This window comes from Mustela nivalis (assembly GCF_964662115.1).
Source record: "Mustela nivalis genome assembly, chromosome: 16".
NCBI classification, from domain to species: domain Eukaryota; kingdom Metazoa; phylum Chordata; class Mammalia; order Carnivora; family Mustelidae; genus Mustela; species Mustela nivalis.
In genome coordinates this window covers 28,158,959-28,183,119 of record NC_139035.1, presented here as the reverse complement: position 1 = coordinate 28,183,119, position 24,161 = coordinate 28,158,959, and the positions used below count along the sequence as shown (strand labels likewise).

Below are 24,161 nucleotides of genomic sequence, written 5' to 3'. Positions count from 1 at the left end.
GATTGGCAAGTTAATACATATTAAGCCCTTAAAACAGGGACTGACGCATAGCTGTAAGTGTTCTTGTTCTTACTGTTAATTTTGGGTTGGCTTGCTAAGTATTAGCTCTATAGTACTCCTTCTGGGAATTCCTGAGCACTCAATTAAAAACCAGCTATTGGGGGCGCCTGGGTGGCTCAGTGGGTTAAAGCCTCTGCCTTGGGCTCGGGTCATGATTCCAGGGTCCTGGGATCAAGCCCCACATCGGGCTCTCTGCTTGGCAGGGAGCCTGCTTCCCCTCTCTCTCTGCCTGCCTCTCTGCCTACCTGTGATCTCGTCTGTCAAATAAATAAATAAAATCAAAAAAAGAAAAAAAAACAGCTATTAGGGGATCACAATCCTTGTTTGTAAGGCTGAGGAAGCTTGAAAAAGCTCTTGGTCATCAGGTTGGGATTTGCGGGGCAGGGGTTATTGGTTTTTTGGAAGAGTCTTATCAAAATCATATATTAGAAGTGCATTATTGGGTCATGCTTGGGACTGGTCCTGCAGGAATGAATTACTCTTTGTAACAGAAAAAGCTAGAGAAATGAAAATATATTTTAGGAAACACTTCCAAAGTTGAGAAAGAATAGAATTAGAGATGGAATTTGCACCGATTAGGCACTGAATAACTCGGAGGATTCAAGTGAGTGGAGTACATACATGAATGGTTTGTATTAGGATATTGTATTCAACAAGTATAATTACTAGGATCTTCTCAGAAAGTACCTTAATAGGCAGAAAAAAAAATTTGTTCATCCTCAGTAGACTTGTTGAGAGCAAACCATTTCATATGGTACTGGGTAACAACTTAATTATTAAATGACAATATAGTTTTTCTTTTTAGCAATCCAGTTTTTGACATAGTTATATTGTTTAATTACAATAACAAATATCTAGTGCCAGAGCTGATGTATTGCTTTGCCAGTATTCTCCAGAATCTAGTAAAATTGATTAGAAAGCAATAACTATGCAGGCTGGTAATTGAGTTGTAAGTTTTAGTTTCCTGTAAGTTGTTGTTGGCCCCAAGCATATTAAGTTTTAGGCTAAATTTTATACTAAGATAAGAAGTCATGATGGAAATACCAATCAATTTACAACTCATAGTGTGACTGGCATCATTTCTCTTGTATTTGTGACTTTTTAAATATTGGCTGGTATTCATGATTTGGTTTGATTTATGCTTGTTCCCCTTTGCCAACTTACATATTCCTAAACCATATTGGGATTTGACTAACAATGTTATTTAGACATTTGGAATAAAGGCAAAATTTCCTCCACAGAGACTTGGTAGATGAAGCTAAAAACTATCTCCTATTGCCTCAAGAACGACCACTAATGCAAGGACCAAGGACAAGACCACGGAAACCTATTCGATGTGGAGAAGTACTCTTTGCAGGTTTGGGACTTACTGTACTATGACTAAACTGAATACTTTCCCACATGTTAAACTGTCACTTGATCTATGCTTGGACAACTGTGATATCCACTGTCATAAGAAACACATAATAAGTTACCTTGTAGCTTGACTGTTAACTCATGATCCAACACTGGTATTCTCTGAGAGTGCTCTATTTTATATAAGTCTAAAAATGTCATGCAAAGGATGTTTTGTTAAAATGAGTCATATGCATTAATTTTATACCAGTGTGTAAGACACCTCATAATTATCTAGAACTGTCAAAAAACATTACATTAAACAGTTACATGCTTTCCTAGCTCTGTTGAGCTAGACTGAGCCCAAGACAACCTGCTCTATCATTTTGCTCCTACTCTCTATTCCTAAATCTCTTGAGAATTTTCAGCCTCAGATGTTTCCCTTCCATCCATGTAAATTCAGCTACCTCTCTCACTTGAACAGTCAGACTACTTCTTACTAGTTCTTTCTTAGTCCATTTGGGCTACTCTAACAGAAACCCAGGAACTGGGTAGTTATAAACATAAATTTATTTCTCACAGTTCTGGAGGCTGGGAAGTCCAAGATAAGTCATCAGCAGATTCTGTGTCTCATGAGGGCCCACTTGCTTCTTCGTGGAAGGTTGTCTTCTCGTCTTTTGGCTGTGTTCTTTCTCAGTGGTAGGGGCAAGGGAACTTTTTGAGTTCTCCTTTATAAGAACACTAATCCCATTCATGACCTAAGCACCTCACAAAGGCCCTAATACCATCACACTGGGGACTAGATTTCAACATACAAATTTTGATGGGGCATACAAACATTTAGTTTGTTGCAAGTTCTTTGAATATTTTTTCTAATTCTGATACATGGAGCTAGCCAGGATTTATTGTAGTATTTTTATTTTAATTCCCAACTTTCTGTAACTCCATGGCTTTTTAGATGCAGGCATGCTTGGATTCTTTTGTCCAGTTTTATTTTTTATCTAGGTATCTATCTATTTATTTATTTTTATGTGAAGTGTTCTATTCCTTTTCAGCATGGAATTTTGTGCAATCTCTGGGGCATAGTATCCTTTTCCATCAGCCTAACCATTGTCTATCTTTTTCTTCCCAGTTTAATTTTCTGTTGGCTTGTGGAAATATATTTTCCCCTATATTTTTAGAAGAAGAGGCACGTTGATAGCTCAGCCGGTTAAGTGTCTGACTCTTGGTTTCAGCTCAGGTTATGGTCTCAGGGTCTTGAGATCGAGCTCCAAGTCAGGCCCGCAGTCATCATGGAGTCTGCTTGAGATTCTCTCTCCCCGGTCTCTTCCTCTCCCTCTGCCCCTCCCCCTGCTCTCTTTCTCTCAAAATAATCTTTTTAAAAAAGAAGAAAAATGGGATAATTTCTGTTTTGAGTTCTTTCTTTTTAAATTTTTTCATCTAAATTTCTTCTTGTAGAGGATATTGTAGTATTTCTTTTTTTATTTATTTGAAAGGGAGAGAGAGTGCACATGTGAGAACAGGGTAAGGGACAGAAGGAGAGGGAGAGAGAATCCCAAGTAGACTCTGAGCCCAGAGCCCGACATGGGGCTTGATCCTATGACCCATAAGACCATGACCTCAGCTGAAATCACAAGGTGGACACCTGACCAACTAGCCACCCAAGTGCCACCCACCCCTTTTTAATGATTTATTTATTTATTTGAGGGGCACCTGGGTGACTCAGTCAGTTAAGCATCTGCCTTCGGCTCATGATCCCAGGATCCTGGAATCAAGCCCCACATCAGGCTCTCTGCTCAGTGGGGAGCCTGCTGCTTCTTCTTCCTCTGCCTGCCCCTCTGCCTATTTGTGCTTTCTCTGTCGGTCAAATAAATAATTTTATTTATTTGAGAAAGAGAGAGAGTAGTATTTCTTCAAGAAGAAAACTGATGCCAAGTTTTCTTTTTCTCCTTAATCCTCATCAGGTTTTTTTTTTTCCTCTTTTGAAGGAATTTCTTCATTCTTGTTTAAATTTCAGACTTGGGACGCCTGGGTGGCTCAGTTGGTTAAGCAGCTGCCTTCGGCTCAGGTCATGATCCCAGCGTCCTGGGATCGAGTCCCACATCGGGCTCCTTGCTCCGCAGGGAGCCTGCTTCTCCCTCTGACTCTGCCTTCCACTCTGTCTGCCTATGCTCGCTCTCGCTCGCTCTCTCTCTGACAAATAAATAAATAAAATCTTTTTTAAAAAATAAATAAATAAATAAATAAATTTCAGACTTAATTATTAATTCACTATGCACTGAATTCTCCCATACTCCTAGTTGTCCATATGTGTCTGGTGTTATTAATAGATTTATCATTTGTATTAGCACTCTTATTTATTCCTGTGTCTTTCGTTCCCATGTATGCAACAGGTACATATTCACCTGTTTATGTGGGTTTATACAGACACTTGCATGCTCACACCTACGTCTTGCATCCTTGCCCCCACATACAGTCTTAGAGTTTCTCTCTCCCAATTTTGATATTTTATTTAAAAATTTTTTTTCAGGGCGCCTGGGTGGCTCAGTGGTTAAGCCTCTGCCTTTGGCTCAGGTCGTGATCTCAGGGTCCTGGGATCGAGTCCCGCATCGGGCTCTCTGCTCTGTGGAGGCTCTCTGCCTGCTTCCTCCTCCTCTCTCTGCCTGCCTCTCTGCCTACTTGTGATCTCTATCAAATAAATAAATAAAAATCTTTTAAAAAAAAAATTTTTTTTTTCATAGGCTCCACACTCAGCATAGGGCTTGAATTCACGAGCCTGAGATCAAGAGTTGCATGCTCTAGGGACGCCTGGATTGGCTCAGTTGGTTAAGCAGCTGCCTTCGGCTCAGGTCATGATCCCAGCGTCCTGGGATCGAGTCCCACATCGGGCTCCTTGCTCAGCAGGGAGCCTGCTTCTCCCTCTGCCTCTGCCTGCCGTTCTGTCTGCCTGTGCTTGCTCTCTTCCCTCTCGCTCTCTGATAAATAAATAAAATATTTAAAAAAAAAAAAAAAAGAGTTGCATGCTCTACCCAACAGCCAGTCAGGCACCCCCTCTCTTTACTTTTTTTTTTTTTTTTAATATTTTATTTATTTGACACAGAGAGAGAGAGAGATCACAAGCAGGCAGATAGGCAAGCAGAGAGAGACGGGGGGTGGGGGGAAGCAGGCTCCCCACTGAGCAGAGAGCCTGATGCGGGGCTCGGTCCCAGGACCCTGAGACCATGACCTGGGCTGAAGGCAGAGGCTTAACCCACTGAGCCACCTAGGCACTCCCCGCCGCCGCTGCCTTTTCAACTTTAAAAGTCAATTGTCTGTTTTTAAAATTAGATGCCTGCAAGATCTAATTATTTGCTACCTGTGGTTTCATGATGTATTGGTTTTAGGAATGTAGTAGTAGGGCTGTCTTTGTGGAGTTATGTTCATTATTATGAGCTCTAGTAACTGTTTTGTATGGCTGACTGTTAGTTTTAATTCCCAGACTAGGGATGACAGTACAGTACTGTTTCATCAGCCTCAGAACATTCTGGCAATGATTAAGAATAAGATTAAGGTAGAAGGGAAGGTGACAGGAACTCAAACAAATGAAATAGAAGAGAACCTCCCTATGATGAAAAGCTAGAGGCTAAGCCAAATAGGCATATGGAAAGTATATTTTATGTCCAGGGTCCTCTCTGGGTTTGTTGGGGATACCAATCCAGTGGAACTAGACAAGGCATTCCTTTGGGAATGCTGAGAGACACTAATGTAGCTCCTTTAAATAGGAATTTTTTGTTTATTTGTTTTAAGATTTTATTTATTTATTTATTTATTTATTTGACAGAGAGGGAGAGAGAGATCTCAAGTAGGTAGAGATGTAGGCAGAGGGGGAGGGGGAAGCAAGTTCCCTGCTGAGCAGAGAGCCCGATGCAGGGCTTGATCCCAGGACCCTGAGATCACAACCTGAGCCAAGGGCAGAGGCTTAACCCACTGAGCCGACTCTTGGTCTCAGAGTTGTGGTTTTAAGCCCTATGTTGAGTGTAGGGATTAGTTAAAAATAAAATCTTTAAAAAAAAAATCATGTTATTGTCTTCTTTAGAAGCCAGCTAAATTGGATCAATTTTATGATCTCAAATTCCTCCTAGTAATCACATAATTTCACATTGCTGATTGAATATCTGATTCCTTGACAATGTTGTTAATTATTTGAAGGCAAAGACCATTTCTAATATAGCTTTGTAGTTCCCGGATTGCCTAGCAATCTTGTCAGACTAGGCACTCAGTAAAGATTGATTGCCACAAAAAAAAAAAAAAAAAAAGATTAATTGTTTGCCGTTGATCCTGAGGAATACTAGTGAGAAATGAGCATCAACCCACCATGACTGATGGAAAAAGTACATGCCAGTAGCCTTAATGGATTACTAATATCACTTTGCATATGAAAGATGACCTATTTTTAAATGACACCTTTGGAGCCACCAAAGGTGGCTGGTTGTCTAAGGTGTTAAGCATCTGACTTCAGCTCAGGTCTTGATCTCAGGTTCCTGGGATTGGGCCCCACATCGGGCTCCACACTCAGCAGGGAGTCTGCTCTCACTCTGCCTCTGCCCCTCCCCCAACTGGAGCACACACACACACACACACACTCTTTCTAAAATGAATGGATAAAATCTTTTTTTTTTAAATGGATAAAATCTTTTAAAATAAATAAATAACACCTTTATTTTTCTGATAATATATATGTTTAAAATTTTGATTAACAGGGTGCCTGGGTGGTTCAGCCGGTTGGGTGCCTGACTTTTCATTTTGGCTGAGGTCATGAGCTCATGATCATGAGATCAAACCTGGTGTGGGGCTTCACTGGAGGGGCAGAGCCTGCTTGGGATTCGCTCTCCTCCTCTCTGTCCCCCTTTCTGTCTGCCCCTCCCCCACGCATGCCCATGCACACACTTGCTCCCGCTCTCTTTCTCAAATAAATAAATAAGAAATTTTAATTAATAGAAAAATATAAAGAAGAAAAGTTAAATTATCTGCTATCTTTTTTTACACTATGAAGCTTTACATTTTCATTTGTAGAGAAAAGACATTAGGTCTTTTCCTTTACATTGCTTTGGTTTTTCCAGCCTTCTCTCTCGATTTTCCAGATCTGAATATCATTCTTGAGTGATACTGTTCACTGTCATTATTTGACCTGTCTCTACTTTAGTAAAGCTTAATCTTCAATTTCTTTTGGTTTTTATTGCAATTTTGTTTTCGTTATCTTTAGAATGCCACATTACCAATTCTCGCTTAACTTTAGAAAATTTAGCCTTCCTTTCTTCATCACTCTGTGGAAATAAACTCTGGAAACCTAAGATATAATCTTAGTAGTTTTTTACTCAGGAGCATTTTACTTCTCTTACTATATTCTGGCCTGTCCTCTTATTTTCCATTAGACTTCTTGATATTTATCATTTTGAGTTCCTATTTTGTTTAGGTTTTTTTTTTTTTTAAGTTTTCACTATTCAGTGATCCTCATTCCAAATACTTTCTAAAAGTTACCTTCTTTAAGGTAATGCTTTTTGCCCAAATCTGTCTTTGAAGTAATTCTTTTTATTGTCAACATCTCACTCATATAAAACTACATGTTTCTTTACTTTTCAGCAATATTTTTTCTTAGGTACATTGCTTAACTCACATTGAGATTTCTCATGGCAAGGACTTCCGTACACTTTATTTTGCTAAGTACAGCTTGTACTTAGCTTATAATAACTAGTTCTGTCCCAGCTATATCATCACTTATTGCCTCAGAAATCATAATGCAGGTGAAGTTGCCCTGAGACAGTGGAATTGATCCTTTCCTTTTCTTGTTTCCTCAGGTCACAGGAAATTTTTAAATTTTCTTTCCTAAAGGCCTGTTTTTTCATTGGTATCAAATAGCACAATTTATGAAGTGATAATAATTTGATTTGGAGCCAGATAATCCAAAAAAATTGGTTTTAATGGCTCCCATTATAAAATTATGCCCAAGTTTGGTGGTTAGGGTATTTGATTCGTCTTAAATGCTTATAACCCTCACATTTGCAGCCAAATTTTATTTTGGATTTTAAAATAAAATCCAAAATCCTGGCATATATCCTAGAACAGAATTAAAATTTAAGCAAATTAAGATACACAAACTTACTATGATTTAGTATTTTTTTAAATTAGTTAACATGAAGCACAATATTGGTTTCTAGAGTAGAATTCAGTGATTCATCACTTAAAAACAACACTCAGTGCTCATCACAAGTGCCTTTCTTAATACCCATCCCACATCTAACCCATCCCCCTTGCTGTGATTTAGTATTATTTGAATATTCTGATTTAAATGAAACCATAAGGGGCACCAGGGTGGCTTGGTTGTTAAGCATCTGCCTTCAGCTCAGGTCATGATCCTGGGGTCCTGGGATCGAGTGCCACATTGGGCTCCTTGCTCAGTAGGGAGCCTGCTTCTCCCTATGCCCTTACCCCTGTTTGTGTTCCCTCTCTTACTGTCTCCCTGTCAAATAAATAAATAAAATATATTTTATTTATAAATGAAACCATAAAAAATAAAATGTGTACAGCACATCAGCACATTGAGATTTGAAATACAGAAGTGAGTTTTCACATCCATCTAGAAGATTAGGAACATTATAGAAACCATTATTTATCAAATATTTTGAGACTAAGGTATTCTTACTTAACTTCTTAAGCTCCAGAGTATAGCTCTTATTTTGGATTGGAATAGAGATGATTTGAAAGAATAACAAATATATCTGGTATAACTACATTTTTTTTCCAGGTAGAACTCAGGTAGTACTCCAAGAAGCTCTGTGGAACTCGTTTTGAACCTGTCATTCTGGTTATGAAAAATGTAGTTTTTTCTAAAAGTTTTCTGACCTTAAATGTCATGTTGGATAATATAGAATTCAGTACAGATTGAAGATTAAGCAAAGTATTTTGTAGTGTGTATCATAAGAATTTTTGTATGATTTTTAGTCACAAGAGGACCTATTAAGAGACTATGAGTAGATAAGTCAAAAATCCCTTCCCCTATTAGAATAAAAACAAACCTAAGCTTCTGATTTATAGTTTTTTTTTTAAATATAATTAACATAGTGTTATTTGCAAATATCTTCTCCCACTCTGTGGGTTGCCTCTTTGATTGACTGTTTCCTTTGCTGTGCAGAAGCTCTTGATCTTGATGAAGTCCCAAAAGTTCATTTTCACTTTTATTTCCTTTGCCTTTGGAGACATGTCTTGAAAGAAGTTGCTGTGGCCGATGTCAAAGAGGTTACTGCCTATGTTCTCCTCCAGGATTTTTATAGATTCCTGCCTCACATTGAGTCTTTTATCCATTTCAAGTTTATCTTTGTGTATGGTGTAAGAGAATGGCTCGCGTTTCATTCTTCTACACATAGCTCTCCAGTTTTCCCAGCACCATTTATTGAAGAGACTGTCTTTTTTCCACCGTATTATTTTTCCCTGCTTTGTCGAAGATTATTTGACCATAGAGTTGTGGGTCCATATCTGGACTCTCTACTCTGTTCCACTGGTCTATGTGTCTGTTTTTGTGCCACTACCATGCTGTCTTGGTGACCACAGCTTTGTCATAAACTTGAAATCAGGCAACATGATGCCTCCGGTTTTGTTTTTCTTTTTCAACATTTCCTTAGCAATTTGGGGCCTTCTCTGGTTCCATACAAATTTTAGGATTGTTTGTTCCAACACTTTGAAAAACATGGGTGAAATTTTGATCGGCTAATATCAAGATCTATAAAGAACTCCTCAAACTCAATACTCAAAAAACAGATTATCACGTCAAAAAATGGACAGAAAACATGAACAGACACTTCTCCAAAGAAGACATACAAATCGCTAACGGACACATGAAAAAATGTTCATCATTATTAGCCATCAGGGAGATTCAAATCAAAACCACATTGAGATACCATCTTACAACAGTTAGAATGGCCAAAATTAACAAGACAAGAAACAACAAGTGTTGGAGAGGATATGGAGAAAGGGGGACCCTCTTACACTGTTGGTGGGAATGCAAGTTGGTGCAGCCACTTTGGAAAACAGTGTGGAGATTCCTTAACTTAAAAATAGAGCTACCCCATGCCCCTGCAATTGCACGACTGGGTATTTACCCCAAAGATACAGATGTAGTGAAAAGAAGGGCCATATATACCCCAATGTTCATAGCACCAATGGCCAAATTCGTCAAACTGTAGAAAAAGCCAAGGTGCCCTTCAACAAATGAATGGATAAAGAAGATAATGATCCATATGTACAATGGAATAATACACCTCCATCAGATAGGATGAATACCCAACTTTTGTATGAACATAGACTGGACTGGAAGAGATTATGCTGAGTGAAATAAGTCAAGCAGAGAAAGTCAATTATCATGTAGTTTCATTTACGTGTGAAGCGTAAGAAATAACATGGAGGACATTAGGAGAAGGAAAGGAAAAATGAATTGGGGTAAATCAGAAGGGGAGATGAAACATGAGAGACTGTGGACTCTGAGAAACAAACTGAGGGTTTTGGAGGGAAGAGGAGTGTGGGAATAGGGGAGCCTGGTGGTGGGTATTAAGGAGGGCACATATTGCATGGAGCACTGGGTGTGGTGCATAAACAATGAATCTTGGAATACTAAAAAATAAAACTTAAAAAAAGTATAATTACCATATAGTATCTTGTTAGTTTCAGGTATACATCATAGTGATTTCATATTTTTTGCATTACAAAATAATCCTTGTTACCATGTATCACCACCAAATGTATTACAGTATTATTGACTGTATTCCTTCTGCTACAGCCAATGACTAATTTATTTTAAATTGGAAATTTGTACCTCTTAATCCCCTTTACCTATTTCAGCCACTCCATAAACCTTCCTTGCTCTGGTAACCAGTAGTTTGTTTCCTATATCTTTGAATTTATTTCTGTTTTGTTTTGTTTGTTTTATTTTTTAGATTCCACCTAAGTGAAATTGTATTCTGTTTGTTTTTCTGTGTCTGACTTATGTTACTTAGTTGGATCCCTCTAGATTCAACTATATTGTTGCAAATGGCAAGATTTCCTTCTTTCTTTTTTATGGCTGAGTAATTTTCAGTTGTATATATGTGATACATACCTATTCATTTATCAGTAGATACTTAGGTTGCTTTCATATCTTGCTATTGTAAATAATGCCACATTGAACATTGGGGTTCATCTATCTATTCGAATTGGTGTTTTCATTTTCTTTGGATAAATATCCTGAAGTGGGATTGCTGGATTGTACGGTAGTTCTATTTTCAATTTTTTGAGGAGCCTCCATACTCTTTTCCAGAGGGGCTGTACCAGTTTGCATTTCCACTAGTATTAGAGGAATACATGCCAGTGTCTGAGGATGCCCTTTTCACCGTATCACCAATGTTTGTTATTTTTTGTCCAGTTTTAGTTCTTTCAGTTTCCCATAACGAATTATATTTATGTAGTGTTTTATTCTTTAGAAAGCAGTTTCGTGTGTATAGTATTTCACTTTTAGTTTTTATTCCTTATTTTGCAAATAAGGTAGTTTACAAGATAGTCCCAAGTTCATATTGCTTAATAGAGGTAACAGTCAGACCCCAGTTTCCTCCCTAAATAAAGTGCTCAATCAATTAAATGCCACATTACTTCTCAGTCTGATTTAACTTAGTGTCCTTGCCCTTCTCTGTAAAATGGACCTAATACTAACTTATTTAGAAAATTAAAGTTATAACAACCCTAGTAGAATAAGTAGAAGTCATAACTTATGTTTTGACCTGCTTCTAGAGATAATTGGTTTTGCAGTGAGTGATACCTTCTGTGCTTTAGGACAGGTATTCTCCTGACCACTTCTATTACTTCCCCAGTCGGTGGCTGGTGCAGTGGAGATGCCATTTCTAGTGTTGAAAGATACGATCCACAGACCAACGAATGGCGAATGGTAGCTTCAATGAGCAAAAGGCGATGTGGAGTTGGGGTCAGTGTTCTTGATGACCTGCTTTATGCAGTAGGAGGCCATGATGGATCTTCTTATCTCAATAGTGTTGAAAGGTAAGGTCAATTTGAATTTTCTTTAATTGAGATGTTAACTAGGAAACAAATGTGATTGCTGCTTTACTGTTACATCTGTGACTCTAGTTGGCAGCCTTGACCCCTTAGCATGACATATAAGTCCTTCATAATGTAACCTCTACCTGACCTATTTTTGCAGTCTCCCCCAGCCACACCACTATTCCCCAGTGCTACTCCAGATCCACCAAATTGCATGTATTTCCTTGGACACACTAAACTCTTTTATTGCTCTTTGCCTACCCATATGCATGCTGTTCTTTCTTCCCTGGAATATCTCTTCAAGACTCAAATATTATTTCCTATATAAAGCCTTCTCCGACACCACGCAATTAGTTACTCATCCCTCTACCTTTTTGTAAGTATTTTGAACATACTTGTACATATCTGATTGGCTATCATTGTTAAAATGTCTTTTCCCTTATCTGTTACCATGCCTGGCACATTGGAATCCTACAATAATTGTTCTAATTTCTTGCTTTCATATACCCTTCTTCATTCAACTGTGTTGATTTACAGTGATTCTTAACATATCTGTGACATCCTGCAGCATGGAAAGATCTAGATTGTATAGCTGAAATATAAAACAGGGATCGGCTCAAAAAAAAAACACACTTAAGGGGCGCCTGGGTGGCTCAGTGTGTTAAGCCACTGCCTTCGGCTCAGGTCATGATCTCAGGGTCCTGGGATCGAGTCTCAGCAGGGAGCCTGCTTCCCTTCCTCTCTCTCTGCCTGCCTCTCTGCCTACTTGTGATCTCTCTCTGTCAAATAAATAAATAAAATCTTAAAAAAAAAAAAACCACACACACTTAAAAATAAATTGAGTTAGAGGTGCCTGGGTGGCTCAGTTGGTAGACCATGCAGCTCTTGATCTCAAGGTTGTGAATTCAAGCCCCACATTGGGCATAGAGCCTACTTAAAAAAATTGAAAATATAAAAATTTTAAAAAATGAAAATGATTAAATATTTACAGCTTAATAACAATTAAGCCCAAATATATCAAAATGTGTAGACTGCAACTAAGGTGTATTCAGAGGGAAATTTAAAGTGCATTTTAACTTAATATACATTCATTTGAAAATAAGAAAGATGAGAAAATAAATCATGCTTTTAAATTATGAGGTTATAAAAAGAACAACAAAACCCAAGAAAATAGAAGGAAAAGAAAAAAAGAAAAAGTTAATTAAATTGGAAACTAATAAAATTAATGTGATTACACAAAGAGCAATTTGATAGTTTTTTTGACAGTATTTTTTTAAATTGAAAATGACTCTACTCTGTGCCCCATGATTCTAGTTGTCATTGTCTATTTGCTCAGGATAAAATATACAAGGGCAATCACTGTTTTTAATAGCAAAATGTCAGACACAATGTAAGGATACATCAACAGAAATATGTAATGGCACACACAATTTTAAAAATCTAGAATATTATCTATTAGCGTAGATAGATCTCAGAAGTACGTTGAGTAAAAAAGCTATGACTACTTCAGTATTATTTATGTAAAGAAAACATACTTGCATATAAATATACCTTTTTAAGTATTTTACTGGGGCGCCTGGGTGGCTCAGTGAGTTAAAACCTCTGCCTTCGGCTCAGGTCATGATCTCAGGGTCCTGAGATTGAGCCCCGCATCAGGCTCTCTGCTCAGCAGGGAGCCTGCTTCCCCTTCTCTCCCTGCCTGCCTCTCTGCCTACTTGTGATTTCTATCAAATAAATAAATAAAATCTTTTTTAAAAATAAATAAATAAATATTTTAAATGAATAAATAAATAAATAAATTTACTGGTAAGTCTTGAAGGACATACACCAAGTCACAATGGGAAGAGACCAGAAATTAGTGGAACTCAAAGGAAAATTTAGCTTTAGCTGTAACATTCTGAAAAAAGTTTTAAAGAAAATATATTCGTACGTAATTTGTATGAGTAAAAATTAAGTTTAAAAAATAAAACCTAAATTAGCTTTTCATATGTTTTTGTTATTAATTAGCCCATATTTAGAGGAAAGAATAGAGAATATGTAAATATAGCCAGACTTTCTTTGTGAAATACAAACTGCTCTTACTGTGCTCTCTGCAGGTATGACCCCAAAACCAACCAATGGAGTAGTGATGTGGCTCCTACAAGTACCTGCAGGACAAGTGTTGGTGTGGCAGTGCTCGGAGGCTTTCTCTATGCTGTGGGTGGCCAGGATGGCGTGTCCTGCCTCAACATTGTGGAGAGGTAATTTTTTTAAAGTCATTTTCAATTTTTTAAAAGAATATAAATGGTATTTACCCAAAGGATGTAAGCATAGTGATCTGAAGGGGCACCTGTACCCCAGTGTTTATAGCAGCAGTGTCCACAATAGCCAAACTATGGGAAGAGCTCAGATGTCCACCGGCAGATGGATGGATAAAGATGATGTGATATAGATAGAAAGATAGATACACACACACATATACATACAATGGAATATTACTCAGCTATCAAAAAATGAAATCTTACCATTTGCAACGATGTGAATGGAACTAGAGGGCATTATGCTAGGTGAAATCAGTCAGTCAGAGAAAGACAGTTATCATATGATTTCAATATTTCATTCATAAGTAGAATTTAAGAAACAAAATAGAGGCTCATAGGGAAAGGGAGAGGAAAAGAAAACAAGATGAAATCAGAGAGGGAGACAATCCTTAAGAGATTTTAACTTTAGGAAACAAACTGAGGGTTGCTGGAGGGGAACTGAGGAGGTGGATGAGGTAAGGAAGTGTTGGACATTAAGGAGGCTGCTTGATGTAACGAGCACTGGGTGTTACATACAACTGACGAGTCACTAACCTCTACCTCTGAAACTAACTAAATAAATAAATGTAAAGGGCTCTTTAAAGGAAACAGATTAGGATACCAGGGAATCCACCATTCAGTGGCTATCCCACGGGCTTTCGGGGAACGTTTTCTGATGATCTTAAGGGTCTAAGAAGATGAGAGATATAACCTGATTTTTCAAACTGTTTGTTACACTGATGGAGGCTAACTGAAGAGCTGGAATCATATTCTAAATTATAATCCATACAGGATATTAAGCATAACACTTCTGAAATCTGCTCTGATTTTTTTTTCCCAGTACTTGGAGCGTACTTAATGTATAACTGCCCAGACTTCCTCCAAAAAAAGTGATTAAAGTAGTAATACTTTGTTTAGCACATCGTATAAATACTCCAAAGTATTTTGTATATGGATTCTCATTAATTCTTGAAGTGTACTTAGGGAAATCTAGGTTGGCTATGGAAGTTTAATTTATACTCTTACAAATCAGTTAATTTTAGTGAAATACATCCTGTTCTTAATTTCTTGCTCCATCACTTTTTTGTCATTCTGCCCTAGAGATTAGATTTGGAGTCTCTTGTGTTCCATATTTTTTTTTAGGATTTTATTTATTTATTTGACAGAGATCACAAACAAGCAGAGAGGCAGGCAGAGAGAGAGAGAGAGGAGAAAGCAGGCTCCCTGCCCAGCAGAGAGCCCGATGCAGGGCTTGATTCCAGGACCCTGGGATCATGACCCGAGCTGAAGGCAGAGGCTTTAACCCACTGAGCCACCCAGGTGCCCCGTGTTCCATATTTCATCTTCACTTCCTAAAAAGAAATGCTTCATGACTTTTCAGAATTTTTCAAATACCATTTACTAGTTGAGTTGCCATGTTTAAGTTGAAGTGTTTAACTGTCTTAAATAGAGATTAAGTTGTAGGTAACTCTTGAAAGCTACTTCTTTTTTCTGTTAAGAAACTTATTTCTCCACTTTGAAAACTCTATGCAAGGGGCACCTGGGTGGCTTCATGGGTTAAAGCCTCTGCCTTCTGCTCAGGTAGTGATCCTGGGGTCCTGGGATTGAGCCCCGCATTGGGCTCTCTGCTCCACGGGGGGGCCTGCTTCCTCTTCTCTCTCTCTCTGCCTACTGCTCTGCCTACTTGTGATCTCTGTCTGTCAAGTAAATAAATAAAATCTTTTAAAAAAAACACAACTCTATGCAAGAGCATTCTGGGAAGATAACAACAATAGCATAATTCTTTAATCTTTCCAAATACCCACAGAAGAACAGAGCAATAGATAACAAAGCTAAAAACCATGGACAAGTTATGGAACTTGGTTCAATGACTGTGTGAATGTACCTAACACTGCTGAACTGTACATTTAAAAATGGTTATGGTGGTAAATTTTACCACAACTTATAGAAAAAAAAAGCCCTATGGACATTTAAAATATAACTAGGCGGGGGGGATTTTCATAAACACCAAAATATGAATGGGCAAAGGCAACGTACCGAAAGCCGCAAGACCTGCATGATACCAGTGTCTATGCAGGAGAAAATAGAGAAAAGCAGTCAGAACTATGACAGATCTAAGAACAGAAGAACCCCAAAGCAGGCAATGTTTATTTACTAGAAAGAGTGAAGGGAACATTTATGACCAAGAGCTGAAACAAAGAAGGGTTTTGCTCAATCCCAGTATAGAGTGCAAGGGACCTATAATAGGATCTGAAGGACTTAGAAGAGGGATGCTCAACCTCAGCACTACTGCCATTTTGGGCCACATAATTCTTTGTTGTGGAGGCAATCCTGTGCATTGTCAGATGTTTACCAGCATCCTTGGCCTCGGCCCACGAATTGCCAGTAGCACACACCTGTTTGTGACACCAGAAGTCTGTAGACATTGCCAAATACCCCAGGGTGGAAAGAGGAGTGGTGCAAAGCCACTGTAGCTGGGAACCAGCTGGGCTAGAGCCATCTAGCCCTAGGAACCCTCAAAACTGACCAACTGTATGACCTTCCTGAACAGGGCCCACACTTCTGGTGCAGGACCAAAAATGAGTGAGACAAGATTAATATACAGTGAGAAGAGAAGGCCAAGATAAATAGGAGGACCAGTGAATAAAACCAGTAAATCTCAGGAGGCAAACCACTATACTTTTTTTTTTTTTAAACACTATATGAAAAAACTAGAAAGAGTTCCATGAAGTTAGAAAATCACCATGAACCACTACCTCAGGAAAACTCCTTTCATAAAAAATGAACAACAGCAGAGTACCAAGGTTAGATCCAATACAGAGTTATTGTAGAGAGAATAAGCAGCAGAATAACATCTCTATAGACAGTGAAAGCACAGCAGAAAGACATACCCACAGAGCAGATCAAAACAGTGATCAACTATTTCACAATGTACTAACAGACATTAGGAAAGTGATATAAGACATGAAAACACTACGTAAGTCAGAATTTGAAAAACCCAAATATGAGATGACTAAACTCAGAAAAATATTAGAAATAAGAGGAAAAATCACTTCAGAATGAAGATTAAACTAGAACAAGTAAACAAAACAGATTATACTGGAAGACAGAAGGTGAAAGAGGAAATGTTTTAAAATCAGAAATATAAAAAAGAAACAAAAAGGATATGTGAGATAGTAACAAGTATTGACAATAGGTTAAAAATCCAATATACAGGGGCACCTGGGTGGCTCAGTGGGTTAAGGCCTCTGCTTTTGGCTCGGGTCATGATCTCAGTGTCCTGGGATCGAGCCCTGCATTGGCTCTCTGCTCGGCGGGGAGCCTGCTTCCCCCCTCTCTCTCCCTGCCTGCCTCTCTGCCTGCTTGTGATCTCTGTCTGTCAGACAAATAAATAAAATCTTTAAAAAAAAAATCTAATACACAGATAATAGGAGTCCGTGAGGAACCAAAACAAAGCAAAGGAATAAAACAAATGCTAATAACTATAATTGAAAATTATTTTCCTGTTCTAATAAAAAATTTGAGATTGTTTATTGAAAGAATATACTGTATTCTCTGAATAGTGACCCAGAACAGTCAACACCAAGATATGTTCCAGTAAAATTACAGGACCTTGAAGAAAAAGGAAACAAATTCTTTAGTCAATCAACAAAAAAGTACACTATTTATTATATAGGAAAAAGATTTAGATTACTATTGTACTTTTTGAAAGCAATATTTTATGCTAGAAGAATATGGAATGACATTTAAGATATTCAAAGAAAATGTAAGCTAAGGATTTTATACCTAGAGAAAATGACTTTGAAGTATGAAGGGCGCAGACAAACTGTTAACACATAAGAAATCGCAATACTGTTCCCATGAGTCCTTACTGAATGATCTACTACGGAACAAGCTTCAGACAAAATTACTAGAGACATTGATGGAGGGTGAGCATGAAACATAGAGGGAATTGGAGAACTCTGAGTAAACAGAGTTAAAAGAGAGAGTAGTATGCACTGGCTATATGCTCAGTCTGTGCAGATGTGGTATAAATATTTTTAAAAGTGGGAGGAGAAAGGGAAGAGATATGCAAAAAGAATTTTAATTTTTCTCAGGGATATTGAAGTGAGAGTATTGCTAATCTAAGATATAACGTGGAATAAAGGAAATGGGTATAGGTTATTATAATTCTGTCATCTCCTGTGTTCTTGAAGACTAGGATTCTTACTATGGAAGAATATAAATGTAAAATAGAAGAAATTAAGTGAAAGGACCTGTAGTCCTGAATTTCAATTTGTATTAAGTTATTCATTAAAAATAAAATTATATTCTAGCTCTGTCAACCAAAGAGGCCTAGAAATAATGACCAACTAGTGGCAGTTAACAGCTCTGTTCCTAGATTGTGTTTTGAAGTTCCATTTCCCTAAAAGAAATAAGGGATTCTTGGAGAAATATCTGATTCCAGATTTAGGACAGGAAATGTACCAATAAGCCTGGCCTAGCTTGTCATACCAGATAATAAGCAACCTATCAAAGACTAGGAGATGTCTAAAGGACTCCAGAGAAAACTTGAAGATGTTCCCATTTGACCAGAGATGGGATAGTTTTTGGTTTGTTTTCATTTGTTTTTTAAAGATTTTATTTATTTATTTGGAGAGAGAGCAATCCCAAGTAGGCAGAGAGGCAGGCAGAGAGAAAGAGGGGAGCAATCCCAGGACCCTGAGATCATGACCTGAGCCGAAGGCAGAGGCTTAACCCACTGAGCCACCCAGGTTCCCAAAATGGGACAGTTTTAACTTTAAAAGAGATAATTGTGACTGATTAAAATCCAATAAATATATTTAAATCTATGAGTTCCTGTTGATGTTTAAAAAATAAAAATCCTGGGGCGCCTGGGTGGCTCAGTGGGTTAAGCCGCTGCCTTCGGCTCAGGTCATGATCTCAGGGTCCTGGGATCGAGTCCCGCATCGGGCTCTCTGCTCAGCAGGGAGCCTGCTTCCTTCTCTCTCTCTCTCTCTCTGCCTGCCTCTCAGTGTACTTGTGATTTCTCTCTGTCAAATAAATAAATAAAATCTTTAAAAAAATAAAAAAATAAAAAAAATAAAAAAATAAAAATCCTATTTAGTTGCCTTCAGAAGATCACAGGGAATGAATTTATCATCTTGAGTACTAGTAAATAAAGTGAAAGAAGCACACATATACCCAACCTTTCTTGTATAAACTGTATCACATATGAATTGGGTACAAAACAGTTGATAAAAGGATTGTTCCTTTTTTTTTTAAAGATATATTTATTTATTTAAGGAGAGAGAGTATGAGGGGAGGGGTGCAGAGGAAGAGAGAGATTCCTAAATCAGACTCCCCTAACTAAGCACAGAGCCCGATGCAGGGCTTGCTCCCAAGACCCCGAGGTTATGACCTGAGCCAAAATCAAGAGCCAGCCGCTCAACCAACTGAGCCATCCAGGCACCCCGAGGATTGTTTCTTTATAAAATATTCCAAAAAAAGAAAATAAATGGTTGGATATAACCGTTATGTAACACTCAGTAAATAAATGGGCCTGAGCATTAATAATTAGCAGCTGCTAACATATCACCTTCTGTAGTTTTGTCAAAGGGACCAAATGTGGTCTGATCAAACTTCTGGCTCCAGCTGCCAATTTGTGGAACATACAGAGGACAAGCCAGTGTGTGCAACTGCACTCTGAGTGTCTAGCCAGTCAAATCCATCTTGTGGGGGAAATTGCAGATCAAATGCCCCAGGTTCTAAAAGATGAATTGGATTGGGGGGTGCGGGAGGAAATGGGAAATGGAGGAAAAAATCTGTAGATAAAAAGAGGCTTTAAAAAAATTATAACAAACAGGGCGCCTGGGTGGCTCAGTGGATTAAGCCGCTGTCTTCGGCCCAGGTCATGATCTCAGGGTCCTGGGATCGAGTCCCACATCGGGCTCTCTGCTTGGCAGGGAGCCTGCTTCCTCCTCTCTCTCTACCTGCCTCTCTGCCTACTTGTGATCTCTCTCTGTCAAATAAATAAATAAAAATCTTAAAAAAAAAAATTATAACAAACAAAAATAAGGTATGCACACTTGGGTGGGAAAAACTATAAAGAAACTCAAGGAGATGATTACTGTAAAAATCAGGATAATGGTTATCCTTTGGGGAAGAAGGCATTGAGTTTGGAAAGAGACACATGGGAAGGCTTCCAGTGTGGCAGGCCAAGTTATTTTTCTTGGCCTGGGTGATGGGCTTTACTTATAATTACTCAATAAACTGCACATTTTTGTGGCTTTCTGAAGCAATGTATTATTTTATAATTAAAAATTATGCAGAGACTTATGCTTCCAAGTAGCATGCAGTAAGTAGTGCCAGCCGTCACTCCCACTGCAGCAAGTAGGAAAAAGTGCGAGTATGAATATATTTTTTAAAACCTCAGAGACGTGTGGAAGTAACATAAGATGAACTAAAATTCCATTGAAGAGAGAGCCCATTTATGTGATCTGAGATCATCAGCTGTTTTCTTCCCTGATATTTGCCAAGTCTGAAGTATTGAATATTGGACTTGAAATATTAAAAGGAATTCACCTGGAGGAGAAGTAAAACAGTAGAACTTTTAATAGTCATGCAGGTTGGCATGACAGATTGGAATCTAGAACAGTTCCAAACATACTGCTGTTTTTCTCCATGAGATGGTTGCTGAGTGCTGGGGTAGCTCAGGAGACTGGGGTACTAGGGTGAGTGAAATTCAATGCAACCTGACACTGCTTAGAAGATAAAGTCCTGCAGGGGCGGGGGCGGGGCTGTGACAAATTCAGGATAGCTTTCATCCTTGCAACATTTGAAAATTGAGGTGGACTGAGTCTAACAAAACTCAATTCCTGATTGGACTGGGGTGATCAATATTTCATCCTCTCTGCCTAATACAGGAGAGAGTGGATCCACCGCTGGTGGCCAGGAAAGGTGGGTACAGGGGTGGTGCAGAATGAGGGGATAATATTGACTTCTAATTTCTAGAATTCCATCCCATTATAGAAATGTCCAGCTAAAATAAAAAAATTACTAAATGTGTGCAGAAAGAAAAATATGGCCAGTAGGTGAGAGAAAAAAATAGACAATAGAAGCAGACTTACCTATGTTTAAGGGCGCCTGGCGGCTCATTCAGTAAATGATTCAGTAAATTTCAGCCCGGGTCATGATCTCAGGGTGGTGAGATAGAGCCCTGCGTAGGGCTCCATGCTCAGAAAGGAGTTGGCTTGAGATTTTTCCCCTTTCCCTCTCCCTCTGACTCTCTCCCCACTTACATATGTTCACTCCCTCTCTCTCAAATAAATAAATTTTTTTTAATAAAAATAAATGATCCACAGAGTTAACAGAAAAAAAACTTTAAAAGAAGTATAATGAATACATTAAATAAAATAGGGGGAAAGATTAAAAATGGATAAAAGATTAGAGAATTTTATTTTTTTATTATTATTTTTTTAAGATTTTATTTATTTATTTGACAGAGAGAGATCACAGTAGGCAGAGAGGCAGGCAGAGAGAGAGGAAGGGAAGCAGGCCCCCTGCTGAGCAGAGAGCCCGATGCGGGACTCGATCCCAGGACCCTGAGATCATGACCTGAGCCGAAGGCAGCGGCTTAACCCACTGAGCCACCCAGGCGCCCAAGATTAGAGAATTTTAATATAGAATTGGAATATAAAAATAAGATGTGCATTTTACAACTGAAAAATATATCTAAAATTAAGAACTCATTGAAATGAGATTAACTAGACACAGTAAAAGTAGACCAAACACAACAGAAGACGGAGTTAATGAACTCAAAGTCAGATTAATAGAAACCATCCAAACAGAGGAAGAACAGAGAAAACAGAATGGAAAGAACAGGCTGTAAGAGACTCATGGGACACACAAACAGTACAACATACATGTGACTGGAGTCCCAGAAGGAAAGGAGAGTGAGAGACCAGAAGCAGTATTTGCAGATAGAATTTTCCGCTGAGAATTTTCCAAAAGGGCTGAAAGATAAACTTTATTCAAAGTGCATGAACTGGGGTGCCTGGGTGGCTCAGTCATTAAGCATCTGCCTTCAGCTCAGGTCATGATCCCCGGGTCCTGGGATGGAGCCCCGCATTGGGCTCCCTGCTCAGCGGGAGAGTCTGCTTCTCCTCCCTGTGCCCCTCCCCTTACCCTTGCTCGTTTGCTCTCTCTCTCTCTCTCTCGCAAATAAATAAGTAAAATCTTTAAAAAAAGAAAAGTGCGTGAACCTCAGGAGACCATCACTGACTTAACCACAACCTTTCTCCAGGACCTCCATTCTCCAGGATTTATATTTCTGCTGCATTCATCTGTATTAGTGACTACATTCACAGAATCTGTTTGGAGGTTTTTCCTTAAAATGTGTTCCATCTCCCTCACTTTCTTCTTAAGAGCGAGGTCTATTTCCAGTATCATTTGTTGTGTATTTCCTGCAATAGTGGTAGAGTTTGCTAACAGTACTTAATAGACTAACAGAATTTCCCACCCATGCAATAAAATGCCAGCCCTATTCCAAGTGATTTTTGTCATATTTCTGACCACTAGTAATTTATCAATCAGGACTCAATAAAGAAAACAAGCCATACCAGTTATTTAGTAGAGAGAATTTAGTATTCAAAAACTGGCTAGCAGATCTAGAAAGGCTGAAAAAAACAAACAGAGGACACTGAATTAACGGTAGGAACCCAGATCTGGGAACATGAAGGAGAGAGAGGAGAGTTAGGGAGCCTCGTAGCCGAGAGGAGAGATGCCACGGAGCTTGAACTGTGACGCGCCTCCACAAAGCCTTCTCTTCCTGGCTGATTGTGGAAGAATTTATTTTCCGAAGGTGGTAACAGCACCTGTCATTTCACACGCTCTGTATCATTTGGACACTCTTCTGATTGAAAGGTAGGATTTCCATTTTCGCCTCTTGGTTCTGGGCTGCCTTACGACAGCGGCCAAGGTGGCACTGTGTGTGTGACTTTTGAAGCCGGGTCATAAAAGATGCACCTTTTACTTGGATCTCTTGGGGCGCCTGGGAAGCCTGGAGCTGTCTGAGGTTGCTGTGCTGGGAGGTCTACCCGGAGAGATCGTGAGGCTTCCTGGAGGGACGGCCAGCTGGTCGCCCGCTGCTTTAGCGCTCTGCTCCTGCAGCCCCAGCCCCAGTCTGACAGCAACCACGTCAGACTCCAAGCCAGAACTTCCATGCGAGGCCCTTCCCAAATTCCTGACCCCTGAGACAGGAAAGGTAATAAAATTACCTGAAGTCACGGAGTTTGGGGGTGATTAGAACAAGGGGGCTGCCTCCAAGAAGCACCAGGCTAGTTTGGGAAGTGCCAGGAAAAGGCTAGAGACTGAAAGTAGCCGGTTTAGTCAGAGTTCAAGGGCCTTGGCTGAGGCAGCACTACCAGGATTGGCAGACAAACAGAAGGGAGTCTGTCCCTTCTCCCAGAGACGTCCAGCAGCTAGTCCTTCCTCTCGGCAGAATCTGACAGAGAGCCAGCTTGGCAAAGGAGAAAGGTTGTTTTCAGAGTTCCGGCCCCGGTACCACAAGACAAGAGTGTAGAAAACAACTTAGTAACTGACACAGGCACAAATTCTAAGACTTTTTTCCTTAGTCACTAAGTAAACTCTTTTAGATTCTCATTGTGCATTTTGACCATCTCAGGTGTGTGTAGCCAACATGTCTTTTTTAGCATTATTTCACACCTTAGGAAAAAGGCTTCAGAGAAGCAGGCGTGCAGTCTTCGGTTTCTTCCTCACTGCAGGTATGATCCAAAGGAAAACAAATGGACGCGAGTGGCTTCTATGAGCACCAGAAGACTCGGCGTGGCCGTGGCTGTGTTAGGAGGGTTCTTATACGCTGTGGGTGGCTCTGATGGGACATCTCCACTCAACACAGGTTAGTCCCTTCCAGCGTCAGTCCGATTCCCCCAGAGCAACACATGCCTCCAGAGACTCCCACTACAGAAAAGTATAAAAAGCCATGTTATCCTGTAATCTTAAATTGTAAATATAAATTGTAAAATTAAAATGATTTGTATAATCATATTTATGTAAATGATATGATTATTTATAATAATCTAAATAATTGAAAATTGTTTTCCCCTTAGAGTACAACTCCCAGCTCTTCCTCAGCTCCTTCTGCAGCTGTATTCTTCCAGTGTATTCCCAGAGTACTTCTTTCTCCCTTCTCTTTATAAACTTCTAGGAATTTATAACAAACCAAAGAACTATTTTCCTAATACGATTATTTCTCTGCCTCACCCCAACCAGCTCTTCTTAAAAAAGCCAAAACCAAGAAAAAGACAAAACCTATATTGTAATGTAAGAATAAATAAGTTATAGCTATAAGCTGGTTTATGTGTTAGTCCTTTCCGTTGAGAGATAATGGATATTTTTACCTAAGGATATTAGTGCGGCACTCGCATCAGACGC

The 24,161-nt window shown here is 39.0% G+C and overlaps 1 protein-coding gene across 1 annotated transcript in view; it reads left to right on the top strand.

The window, feature by feature from the left end:
* KLHL20 (kelch like family member 20) overlaps positions 1-24,161 on the top strand; it is a 68,329-nt gene that overhangs the window by 37,916 nt on the left and 6,252 nt on the right. The window contains exons 6-9 of the mRNA XM_082704425.1: positions 1,302-1,417; positions 11,265-11,448; positions 13,545-13,688; positions 23,492-23,625. Coding sequence (XP_082560551.1) covers positions 1,302-1,417; positions 11,265-11,448; positions 13,545-13,688; positions 23,492-23,625 — 578 coding nt within the window. The remainder of the gene's footprint in view (positions 1-1,301; positions 1,418-11,264; positions 11,449-13,544; positions 13,689-23,491; positions 23,626-24,161) is intronic.